This window comes from Morone saxatilis, unplaced genomic scaffold (genome assembly GCF_004916995.1).
Source record: "Morone saxatilis isolate NCDOM2014 unplaced genomic scaffold, NCSU_SB_2.0 Contig12, whole genome shotgun sequence".
NCBI lineage: Eukaryota > Metazoa > Chordata > Actinopteri > Moronidae > Morone > Morone saxatilis.
In genome coordinates, this window is record NW_023339674.1 from 5,884,629 (window position 1) to 5,897,374 (window position 12,746).

Consider the following 12,746-nt stretch of genomic DNA (forward strand, 5'->3'; position numbering starts at 1 on the left):
TCCAATATTACAGCAGCAAAGTGGATAGAGAAAAAAAAAACAGTATGAAAAAATAATATAATATAAACACTGTACAAGAGAAAAAACAGTAAAAAACCACAACAGATAACACAATATCACAAATACTAGCAGCAGTTGCACATGGGCAATAGATCGCACAGTGAATATATCACAAACATATCTCTGTTGCACACATTTATGGTTACTTTATTTCTTTATTTCTCTTATTGTTTAGTTTTTTTCTTGTGAAATATTGGATACTTTGACATGATCCCAACTCCTCTTCATACTTAGACTTTAACCTATGACAGGACTGAGTTGTCCTATGATTGTTATGTGATTTTGTTCATGTTACATCACTTTGTCCGTAGTGTATAGTTTTATAGACACATGTTTGAATTCCAAAAAAGTCATCTTATTAATAGATGCTGAAGACAATAAATGAAACGCGAGTCAGGTTAAGTGCTGTCTGATGACGTTTCTCTCGTATCTAGGCAACACAGCATCTTAAAGGCACAATGCAGCTAATGCAGTATGTAGACTGAGGTACATGATTGCACTCATAGAGCCACCCATATCCACATATTAGCTTAGCTTATTTTACAAAATCAGCAGTGCCGTGGGGCTCCATGAGCCTTTGCACTGTTGCTTTTGATTTATTTATTCGTTAGCAAAAAGCACAGTGTAGTACATTGTGAGAGTTCACTAACAGAAGAAGTGCCAAGTTGTTGTAAAACTTGTATTTCATGGAAGAAGGAAAGACTAGCCAGCCCGGGGGTTCGATTCGGCTGAAACGATCTTCCCCAGGTGCTCACAAACAATCTCGTTATTACTGAAGTTATGTAACGTCTGAGGTAAGATCAGGAGGGAACGGGTACAGGAAAAAGATTGCGGTCTTTCAAAGAATATATTCGTGTGTGTGTGTGTATTGGATAGTGGCAATAAGGCAAGCAGAAAGAGTGAACAGAGGAATCACAATTATCTTGAGTGGCATATTCACAAGAAAAATGACACTAGGTGCTTTTGTCTATGACCTTAGATAATTTAGTATTTGTGAGCATGATTGCAGACAGATTTTCCAGAATTATTAACCGTTTATGTAGTCATCAGCGATAAATACTTGTTTATATTGTTAAAATTACAGTGAGATCACATGAAGAATATGAGTTTGCTTAGTGATTTGATTTTCCCTTGGATCTTCTGCTCTATCTCTATGATGAGATCATAATATTTTATGCAGAATAGAAGTTATATTCCATCTGTGTCTGATATGACTAATAAAAACCAAAGAAATTGTTCTGCTTTTTCTGATTAAAAAAGACAGTAATCACGAAAGAACCTTTGCGTGCAGTAACGTAATATTTATGATTGACTCCTGGCCATGTTTTTGTTTTTACTGACTGAACCTTTCTTTAATTTAAGGCCAGCAACAACATGCCACTGGCAATGGCAATGTTCCATGGCCTAATCCTCGAAATTCTGTGGATGCTGAAACATTGACGACTTAACCTTCAAGTACTAAATTACATATCGAAGGTCATACCTGAAAATTTCATTAAGATTTATCAAAGGGCGCTAGGGGATGTCCTTCCCCTTTCTCTCATGGTTGCCTGTTGTTTTGGGCATCATTCAGCATTCCTTTTACATAGTTTCTAGGGATACAGTCTTTGTCTGACCCTGGCCAAATACCTGTCTCTCAGCAGGTGTCTGAAAATGGGTCTTTCCATGCTTGGTTTAATGTCCAAGTTTTTTTTAATGTGTTTTTTAGTAAGCGCTTTCAGGAAGCCAATTACAGCCACTTTTGAATAATGACCATATAAGCTTCAGTAATCTTTTAGTTCAAAAGTGCAGGTGGACGGTAGTGGAAGAATTGTGTAGGTGGTTATGTAAAAGTAGCAATACGATTACGGTATGTAAAAATATTAGAGATGCATGATGATTATAGGGGCAGATAAATTATGGGCCGATAATGGGAAATTGACATTATTATAAATTATTCCGGTAATTTAGTTAATAAATTATCAGTCCATGATAATAATAATATTTTATTTTGAATTGTTATGCAAAACAATTGATAGGCTTTATACTCTAAGAAAGCCAAAGTAGGTTTCTGAAGTTTTTTGATGAACTTTACTTGAAAAAGTGTCAGAACTGTTCTCGTGTTAACAGTAGAGATGTCAGTTAGATTTGGTTAGGTCACAGCTATGGAATATGAATTCATCCATCTTTTCTCAATACATTAGGTGTGTAAAAACTGCAGGTTATGAACTTCTTTTTAAAATACAAAATTATTGGTGATCTTGTCAGTATCGATCAAGCAGGTAATTATTGTTGTATAGGCTGAAAAAAAAATCCATATCTTGCATCCTTGAAAAATACCCTTATTGCAAGTAACTGTCTTACATTCATATCTTACCTAAGTATCAGTATGAAAAATGTATGTATGTAAATTAAAGTCACTAAAATAACTCATTATGCAGCAAAATTCCCCCTTTTATTTATAAAAGATATCGATAATTTGATAGTAAAATAAATCTGAAACTATTTTGATAATTCATTAATTGCTTAAGTAATTTTTAAGTAGAAAGGGGAAAGAAATGGTTTCAGCTTCTTCGGTGCAGATATTTGCTGGTTTTGCCACCAGTTGGTTCCATTTGAACATTCTGTTGCCATAGCAACCACAGTTCCATGGCAGTTTAACTGACAGTGTTACATTGTCCATTTTGTGCAGCAAATATTGACAAGCAGCTTTTACTCCCCGAATACTCTTGTTTGAGTCTAATCTCTAGCTTCTCTTTTGTCAGAAGATTGTTGATATGCGATGTGTCGATTGGGTTTTTCTGTAATCAGCTTAGTGCTAACCATATTAGCCCTTGTTCTAGCAGTTTGATGCTATTGTGTCGCTAATACAACATTCTAAACAACTGTTTATTTATTGTTAGGCTATTTGTATTTAACTCTTCTTACTTTTACCTGTATGAACACTTGGCATGCAGGACAGTGCATGTCATTTGAAAGTTATTCTAGTTCTTGCTCAATATAGTGCTTTCAAACATCCCTCAATGGTATGAATAATAATAAAAACAACAACATTGATGCATTGATTATTACTGTTAAGTGTCTGAAAACTCAATTCACAGAGTAAGCTACATAAAGACTGAGTGCCCCTGTTTTACATTCTGCAGTTCACTGACACGTTTTATAGCAGTTTAACCGACAGTGTTACATCCAAATGTAGACTGGCATCTTTTATCTATTCTAAAAATGTCCTCGTTGGACTGTTAAGTGCTTTTTTATTATAGTTGTTTTGCTTTTGTTTTACTGGTAACCAAACTAGCTGTTATACTAGCAACCTGATGCTAAAGGTGTTGCGTATCAACCATTCTAACTGTTTTACTGTAATGCACTCTGTATGTGTATGTTTGCGACATTAATAATTGAGTTGTCTCATGTTGACTTTGTGTCTTCTTGAGATACAGGACAATGTAACTAATTTGACAGCTAGACTTTTGTGAATCCACACCTTTGGTCCAAATTTTGTAACGATTTGAAAAAAACCCAACATAGTTTCAAATATTATTGGGAATGAAGTGGAACAGAAATACTGTCTCCTTACTGTTTCCTTTTGGTGCTGTGTTTATGTGTCGGATAACTGTTGATGGATTTTGTCTACAAAAAGGAAAAATTTGTATCAGAGAAACATCAGCTTGTTTTCTCTGGGCCTTTTCTCCTAGCAGACAGATATCCAAATCTTTCTGGAATGACGGCGCTAGTTATTCGTTTCAATTAGTCAGGGCACAGTATGCTATTGTTTCATATTGGTCAGTCTCAATCCAGCAGACCAGCAGTCCTCAGATGACATTGCATGTTGTTTTCTTTCCCTCTTTGTCCATTTTTCTTTTTGCTGTCCTTTGTGCACTGTCTGGACAAGCTGAAATGCCGCCAAGCCAAATTCTTTTAAAAAACTGAGTCATTACCTAACAAATTCTGTTTATTTCCAGCTTGCTGTGTGTGAAGAAACACAAGGAAGATTCGGGATGCAGTGGAGTTAGAAATAAAACTGCCTTTGTGACCCTCTCACAGTTTGATGAAATGGCGCTTCTGAATGGTGATCCTCTTCTTTATTTCTTCCCATGGCTGAAAAACTGAAACAGCATAAATAGTTTTTGCAGTATTTATTCTGAAGTATTTTTGTAATGATTGGTATTATAAAAACAAATGCTTTTAATTGTATGTGTGTTTACTGTTGTCCTTTACCTGTACTGTAGACTACAGATTTCTTGAGGATACAGGACGATTTGCTGATGGTGCCACCAGAGACAATCTCATCCGGACTCCTCGTTCCACTTTAAAAGTACGTCCTTGATTTACAAATTTAAGTTTTTAATGTTGAGTAAAGGACCAGTGTGTTGGATTGAGTGCTATCCGGCAGTGACGTTGCAGATTGCAACCATTTGGATAAAGCTCAGCCTTCCAAGTGCTGGTGAATCCTATTCAAGAATAATCTTACAAGTTGTATTAATCCAATTTTGTATTATTCCCATCCGAACACACCGTTCCCACATCATGAAATAATGCATTCTAAAGTAGTTGTTTTATTTTCTTCAAATAACAACACGTGTGTTTCTGAATTCACTGTGAATAGTTTTGGTATTTAAGAACCAAAAACAGATGGTCCTCTCTTCATTGTTCATGTGTTAGCTCTGAAAAAAAGTTCAGAACTGTTCAGCCAGTTCAGCCAAGACTTTTCTTTTGAGTGCTGAAATATCTATCTTACCACCAGATCACAGCTAAATTGAAAGTTAATACGGGTAAGATTTAAAAGCTTAAAGATTTTTACAAACTGAGACACTTTGACCCTGAGCAAGAACAGGCTGACCTAACACTGACCACACCATCCAAAGACCAGGGTCTGTACTCAGTTAACCACTAAGAATGCAAAAAGGAGCCAACCTTTTTCTGTAGCCCTTTCCTTAACAAGATTACAAATTGCACATAAAAACAAAAACTAATAAACTAACTAACTTATAAAAAATAAGATTAAACATGTACACTTTCTAGAGTGGTATAATAAAGCCCAGTAACATATTAAATAACCATAAATAACAAAAAAAAAACAATAGGAAATTGGCTTAACTGATGAAAAAAGATGTTTGGCTGCTGTGAAAAAGGTCTTTTAGTACCACATTGCAAGTGCACACAATGAAGATGCATGAAAAGTGATTGTAAAAGTAAAACAGTGCTTTCTTCTTGTTGTTTTAAGCACATACATGCATATTAGGTCAAAACAGCCCTAATCTGAATTATACATACTTCTTCTTTATTCAATCACTCTAAAATATGTCCTGCACACTGCACCCATCTAAGATTCACTCTTAAAATACATAAGAGACGTGGAGCTCTCTGACATTTAAGAGCAATTTAAGTCCTAATAAATGTGATAATTAGCTTTTAGCTTTAAGTTTTGTTTGTGAGCAGGAGAAACCCATGAAAAATGGGAACAGCCTTATCAAGAGCCATTGTCTAGAGCCAGTCAATGTAGAAACATTGCTGTTCAACATGGCAGCCTCCATGTTAGCCGACCTGCTGCATCTGTAAATGGTTCATTCTAAGATAACGAAAACATAATAATTCTTATTTCCAGGTGATTATAGACCAATGTAAACATAGTTATGCATATTCAATTTCTGACAGTAGGCTCTCCTAAATGTTACACACCAGACATGTAAGTCCAAAATTCCACTAGCGGTGTGATAAATGCATTTATCCGTGAGGAAATTCATTTGTGTGACTGTCTTTTATTATTTTCAGAAACATTCTGAAAATGTAAAATGAGATTTACGTGGTGCACATTATTATCATTTCAGTTGCATTTGTAGCAAAGGTACTTTATATACATGTCAGTGATCCATTGTTCAATTAGATATCTGATGTACATAACGATCCAAAGATGAGAGGTGATGGTAAAGACCTAGCTTAGCAGAAAAATCATCAAAATGTGTTTGTCTTTTTATTGCTTCACTTATATAATTTGTGGTTGTAGTTATGCAATGCTTACTGCTGTTGTTCCAAACCACAGACATTCAATTATGTAAGATTCTGTGTCCCTGCCAGCTTTCACCTGTATTGTTACTACAAGACAACACAAGTGGTATTTGATAGGTTAGAGTAATGCATGTTTTTTTTATGGGACTTTCAGAGGCGGTGACTGCTTCAGAGGTCACAAATCAATCAAAATAATGAGGCTCATTCTCAGCGAGAGATAGAGGCTTGGCACATGATGAGCTTTGGGATTTGGGTTTTTACCAGAACATTGCAAGTGCAGTAATCTGTTATTAGCCTTGTATAGCCCTGCCTTTTTAATAAATCTGTTTTACTGTCTCTTACTACCTGCCAATCTGAACTCATGAAGGAGCTACACAAGTGCCAGGAAGGAAAGGCTTGTCCTTTCAAATTTAGATGAAGTCAGTAAGGAGAAGTTCAGGTCATCTTTGGTTTAATTGCTTGTACAGCCGGATTTATTGATGCAGAACAGATGTTTGGTATTTAGACCTATTTGTTCTTAGAGAAGATGTCCCCCCCACTGACTTTTCCACTGAACTGAAATGCCAGCCAGCCTGTGGTCCCAACAAATCTGTTCAAAGCTAAGAATAGAAACTTTCTGTTACATCCTGTTTCACTTAACAGTTGCATGCTGCTGTGAGATGTTTATTGAAGGTCTGATAGCTGTAGGGTAGTTCTTTTTGGTATTCTGAACAGTAAACAGTAAACTGTGTTCATTTTTCTGATACTACTGTATACAGAATATAATGGGATAATGTTTTGCATACTGTGTAGAGCTGATGATGATTATATTCAATATCAATTAATATTAGTATTATTTTCAAATCATATGACTGTGTTATATAAAATGCCAGAAAATTACAATTTTCTAAAGCCAAAGTGACCATATTCAAACTTTTCATCAGTCCAAAACCCAAAGGTATTCAGTTAGACAAAGCAAAAAGCAGATATTCACATTTGATAACCTGAAACCAGTGAAAATATGTAAATGATTGATCAAGTATCCAAATTGCTTCTGATTGATTAAATGAATGATAACTGTATTATACCGAATTATACTATTATATCGTACTGTACTATCTGTACTTTTCTGTTTTCCAGACAAAGAAGCTGGCAGCCAATGCCAGAAAGATGAACATCACATTGAGATTCCTCCCCATCACCTTCACTAAGAGCAAAGAAAACTCCACCTTCTTCCTTACAAAGTAAGATTGAAATAACTCAAATACAAGCAGTGTATTTTGACTTTAAATTGAATATTATTGTTTATCTTATCCTTAGCTGTGGTTTGAAAAAACTAGTGTTACAGAGAGGAACAAATTATTTCAATTTAATTTGAAAGTCACCCAGGCTCCTCACTTCCTTTAGGCCTTGAAGCAGCGAGTGTCTCAATTAAAAATAATAAGAACATCCTTTTTCATTTGAAAAAAGACTACAAGAATGTTTTTTTTTACTCTGTTGTTACAATTTAGAAAAATTGTGACCATAATGAAAATGATTAATTTCTTAAATATCAAACGTGCTACATTATCATAGAAAAAACTGAACAAAAACACACTGTAGCACAAACGCAAGTAATAGAAAAACAACACCATGGGTGTTTGGATTTCAAACATTTTAAGACTGATTGTAATATGCTCAGTCAAACTCAAAGACATCACTTCACGGGTTTCTGGTGAAGTTAAATCCTGCTTAGTTTGGAGCAAAATGAGCTTCTGATTAGTGATGTTTTACTTTACCACAGGATGGCACTCTTGTTAAGCCCTAACAGCAGTTGTATCGAGTGCTTTCTCTCTTCAGGTTCTCATGGCAGTCTGCATGACAATGAAGGCATCTATCCATGTCTGTTAAATGTGTGATCAATGTTTTATCTGAGGCAGTTGTAGTGTTATTGTCGTTAGCACACCAGTCTCTGTTAGTCGGAGATGAGATGAGGTTTACCATTTTCTCAAGTGAAATTAAACCATGACGACATCCTTTAGTCGTTTGAAGTTTTTATGTATTTCACAACACTTAAATCCTGTCCAGGAGCAGAAACCTTTCAAGCTAGTGGCCGTTTTTGTCAGATTTTTGTGTTCAGTTTCAGTATATGAGATCACACATGCACTCTTCCTTTCGAGGATCGATGGCAGCGTGTTCCGTGCTGCAGACAACCAATTACTGGGCAGCTGCAATACCTCTCGTCTATCATGGTTTTACCACACTTAAAGGAACAATCTGTAAACTAATGCAGGAGTAGGTGAATAAGGGAAGGTTAATTGAGTTAATTAATTGGTTAAGTGATTTCACATTCTGTAATAATATATTATCTAGTCTAGTCTACCTGAAGGCATGGTGTTTTATTAAAGTCAAAGCACATTAAAAATGCAGCATTATGTCTGTCATCACCAGTAGGTCTAACCTTTTTAAGCTTAGAAGTTATAGGACCAGTAAAAGATTAAACAAATAGCACTCTAATCTACGGCTAGACTAGTTGTAGATCAATTGAAGAAAAGGTTAAATCAGTGGTCAAAATCAGGGCCCAGTTGTTCCTGAACCATTGACCATATCTGAATTTTGTCAGGAGCTAGTTTATTCATTGTTCAAATGTTATTAAAATTTATGTTTTCATAAATGCTCCTCTAATATATTATCATGTGTCATAGCTCCATAGCCCTAGTGGCATTAATTGAAGTCAGTGATTATGGTCAGTTCTTCAAGTAAGTATTGCGTTGTGAGATTTTGAATAACAGAAAAAGCTGTAAAAGAAGGTTCATTTAAATTATAATTAACACATACCATATACATATACCAACACATTTGGTAGTGTTGCATGGTGTTATTAACCTTTTCATATTGGTAGTTTAATGATTTTGGGAGAAAGTGTTTTAGTGTAGTGAACTTTGCAGACTTGCAGTGATTTAGAGACTGTGGCTTATTTCTTTAGACCCTGAAGTAGTAAGTAATTCTTTCGCATGGGCACTTTTCCAATTTGCTCAGTTCTACTGGTGGTCTTGTCATGTCTGGCATCTTTTTCCCTCCTTGGACAACCTTCTGCTACTCTTTTTTCCCATTTCTTTTGAGACTGAGTCCTGCCACTCTAATCCCTCTGTGGAAGAATAAAGGAGGGGAAGAGGGGAAAATGGTTATTGAACTGCATATTAAAGTTTTACGAGTCTGAAATGCCCAGGGACAACATTGGGTGCCAATCAGAATTGCCACTAAAAGAATCCTTTGTCAGTCCCTCCAGCTGGTTTTATGTTGTTACTTTCCCTTTCACCACCCTCTTTTCCATCCTTAAAGTCTAGCACTCTGTCACGTCTGTCTCTGGTGTTTTGCAGGCGGTGAGTTAAATGTGCACGTCACATCTCGGGATGAGGCAACATTATGTCAGGTTGTAGTAGCACACTCTACCCACCCTCTAACCCCATACTCCCCATCCCCAACACAAGGCTTGTCAGATGGTGACAGAAAGTTTTTGTTGGATGATACCAGAATGTCTGTTAAGCTTTTGTTATTTAGTTTCAACACCTGGGAAATGTGCTAAATTCCCACAACTGCTCCGGCAAAAGACACAAGAAGAACCTTGATGCTTTTGCTGCTGCAGTATCCGTAGAGGAATCTTTGGCCAGCTGCACAGCATTATTTCTTTGTTTAGTCTGGTTAGTTTCACTGAAGATTTTTCAACCAACTGCAACAGTGCCCCATTCACAGACAGCAAATGGACACAAGGGATGGGATGAAAGGTATATAATAAATTGCGAGAGATCGAGAGAGAGAATGTGCTACAGAATGTACCAAGTACATAATATAAAAAGCAGATGTGTGAGCAGTGTGACTGCAGCTGGTTAGCGACATATTCATGCTACGCGCTTGTGCTGCCAGAGAAGGATCATTACTGGCAGACAGCTGACTAGAGGGCTTTCATGCCTGGCGATGGTGTGTGTCTGTGTGTGTGTGTCTGTCTGTGTGTATGTGTGTGTGTAAGCGTGAACGTATGTGTGTGTCTCTTTGATTAAATATTTGTACTCAAAGTAATGGCCGTGCAACTTCTTTCTTTCCACCTTTTGCCGGTGACTAATTTGAAAAACAAGGCACAAACCGTAAAGAGACTGACAAAAAATTACAGGCTGCCTCTCAGTTCAGCCCTTGGAGGGTAAGTATATAATAGCTGGCATTTGGCAGAACATTGGGAGTAGCTGTGTTAGGGTGGAATTATGTTTTCTACAGCCTCAGCCTGGCATGGCAGGGCATTTTCCTCATAGACAGCTTGAGTGGACTGGACAACACATTGCAGATGCAGTTACTGTGGATAATAACTACATATTTCTATAATAACTTGAGATAATTAGTAATATGAGCAGCTGTGGATTTGTGCCATGTATGTCAGTTTGCCATATATTGGGAATCAGACTCAGTCAGCTCTGGGTTAGAGGAGACCTAATTTTGTTCTCTAAATATTGACAGGTGTTGAAGAACAGTCAACTCAAGAAATCAAGTGCTTCTTTTCGATGCTACAAGAGAAAAATGTAATTTTTGGAAATGGAGTCCTAATCACCCACAAGTAGATTCCTGCACCCAGTGAACTGAGTAGTATGTCCTTATCTTACCCATTTTAATATATCATAAAATATTTTTAATGCACGGCGTGATCCTGTGCATGCACTTTTGCACTAGCATGTTAAACTCTCCCTCTTGCCTCAGTTTTCTGTTTAGCTGTTGGACAACAATCTCCTCCTCCATTCCACTATAATTTAAGCTTCCACAAAAAAAATCAAGAGCTTTTCGTCTGATTCCTTGTCGTCATTTACTTGTTCTCGCTGCAGCTGCCCAATCCATACAAGCATTTTCTTGCTTGCTTTCCCCAGCCATGTTATTGTGTAAAAGGAAGCGGATGTGTTCTCATTCTTTTTTGGCTGGTGGCATGTCACTAAAATGGCACCTGGTACCTCATTAACACTTTTGCCTTCAAACATGGTCAGTTTACACATCAAATGAGCTAGTTCCTTTGACGCATACCAAAGCCTCTACTCAATTATGATTATAAAACACCCAAAACCAAGCCAAGACAAAACCAGACATGCATTGCCACCTTAATGCTGCATAGCCAAATTTTGATACAGTTAGGGCTGACCAGAATGCTTTGAAGTTTTGAAGCTTCAACCGTTGCCTTTATAATCAACCTCAGAATTAGTACACAAATGCTTTGTTTTTTTATTTTTTTTAATAGGTCTGACAGGTTGAAACCTGATCTCCAGTGTTTCCCCACATATAGACTTTCCTTGGGCGGGCAGCCCAGGTATATTAACGGCCGGTGACCCATTTTAGCATTTTGCAGAGAAACACAGAGAGAGAGAGAGGTAGAGAGAGACATTATCTGGTATTCGATAGATTACAGGAAGCCTCCTCCACAAGCCGCACACCTGCTGTTGTGAAAACGGAATCCAAAATCCAAAATGTGAGTTGTGTTTTCTTGGGCGACTTCATAAGTTAACGTTAAAGACTTTATAACTATTGAAATTGTGATGATGTGACATTTGTTATGGTCTGTACCAAACAAACATGCTTTCTTACATCTGGAGAACAAGATTTGTAGGCCAGGGACACACTTTTTACCTCCATCAGAAAATTGCTGCTTCTTGTGATTTGGATATTGCACTTGGTCATGTTTTGTTTCGAATGATATTGCGATTAATTGTTTAGCCCTGCTGCTAACGTAAAAAGTCAAGAGAGAAAAACAGAAAGGGGTGGGGCGGGGCAAGATGGTGTGTGTGCAGAGGAGCAAGCTGATTGCTTGATCCAACTCTGGTCGGAAAGTAGGCCCAAGATGAAAAAGGAAAAATATGTAAACAGTATAAAAATCAGTTAAAGAATAAAATAAACAGCCATGTGGACATTGTGCATGTTCTCCTACACACATTCTGCATGTTCCAGCCTTAAGTCCACCATTCTTTTTTCACTGATTTGCTGGTGGAAAGCTTTTTAAACTGAAGCAGGAAGTGATTGGTTTGCACTAATATTAGTTCAACTGTGTTTAAAAACTCTCAAAAGTGTTAAAAAACTACTGAAGAACTACTAAAAGCTGAACATGGTGGACTTGCCATCACCAACACGTTTGTCCACAGTTATCCCCTGCAGTCAATGTGCAGTGCAAATGCACTTCCACAACACGCCACTGCTAAAGCTTGCAATACTGGGACAATGGAAAATGGTGTAATTTTAGAACCTCAATTATGTCAATTAATGCAAAAAAAAAATGCTGTAATGTAGCGGTGATATTCACCCCAGGTATGTATAAACCCAAGTGGTGTATGAAATACTGCATGTGATGAATGAATGAACAAATGGATTAAAGCAGACAGAGCCATATTTCACCCCAGATTTCATGGCGGAGGATGACTATTCATCACTTTGCATGCTCACGTGCGCCACGATTCCTACTTTCCAGAAATTAAGTTCAAATGAAACAATCAGCAGCAGCTTTAGTCAAATGTTTTTTGAGACTCCAGCAGACAACATTCTGGCTGCTGTTGGCTCTATTAACCACTGCTGATGCAAAGCAGAGTCTATGCCGGCTGCCATCTGAGGCAAACCTCACATCAGAATGGCAAGCAACAGTTTCATCAGTGTTGCGAAGGCTGTCATCACAATTGGCCACATAACTGTGGGCTACATGCTGCTCTCTGGCTCTGGGTGAAATTCCA

At 37.2% G+C, this 12,746-nt stretch overlaps 1 protein-coding gene across 1 annotated transcript in view; it reads left to right on the forward strand.

The window, feature by feature from the left end:
* The window catches only part of znhit6 (zinc finger HIT-type containing 6), a 32,918-nt gene that overhangs the window by 741 nt on the left and 19,431 nt on the right, over nt 1–12,746 (forward strand). Inside the window, exons 3-5 of the mRNA XM_035653596.1 lie at nt 4,002–4,108; nt 4,269–4,354; nt 7,165–7,268. Coding sequence (XP_035509489.1) covers nt 4,002–4,108; nt 4,269–4,354; nt 7,165–7,268 — 297 coding nt within the window. The remainder of the gene's footprint in view (nt 1–4,001; nt 4,109–4,268; nt 4,355–7,164; nt 7,269–12,746) is intronic.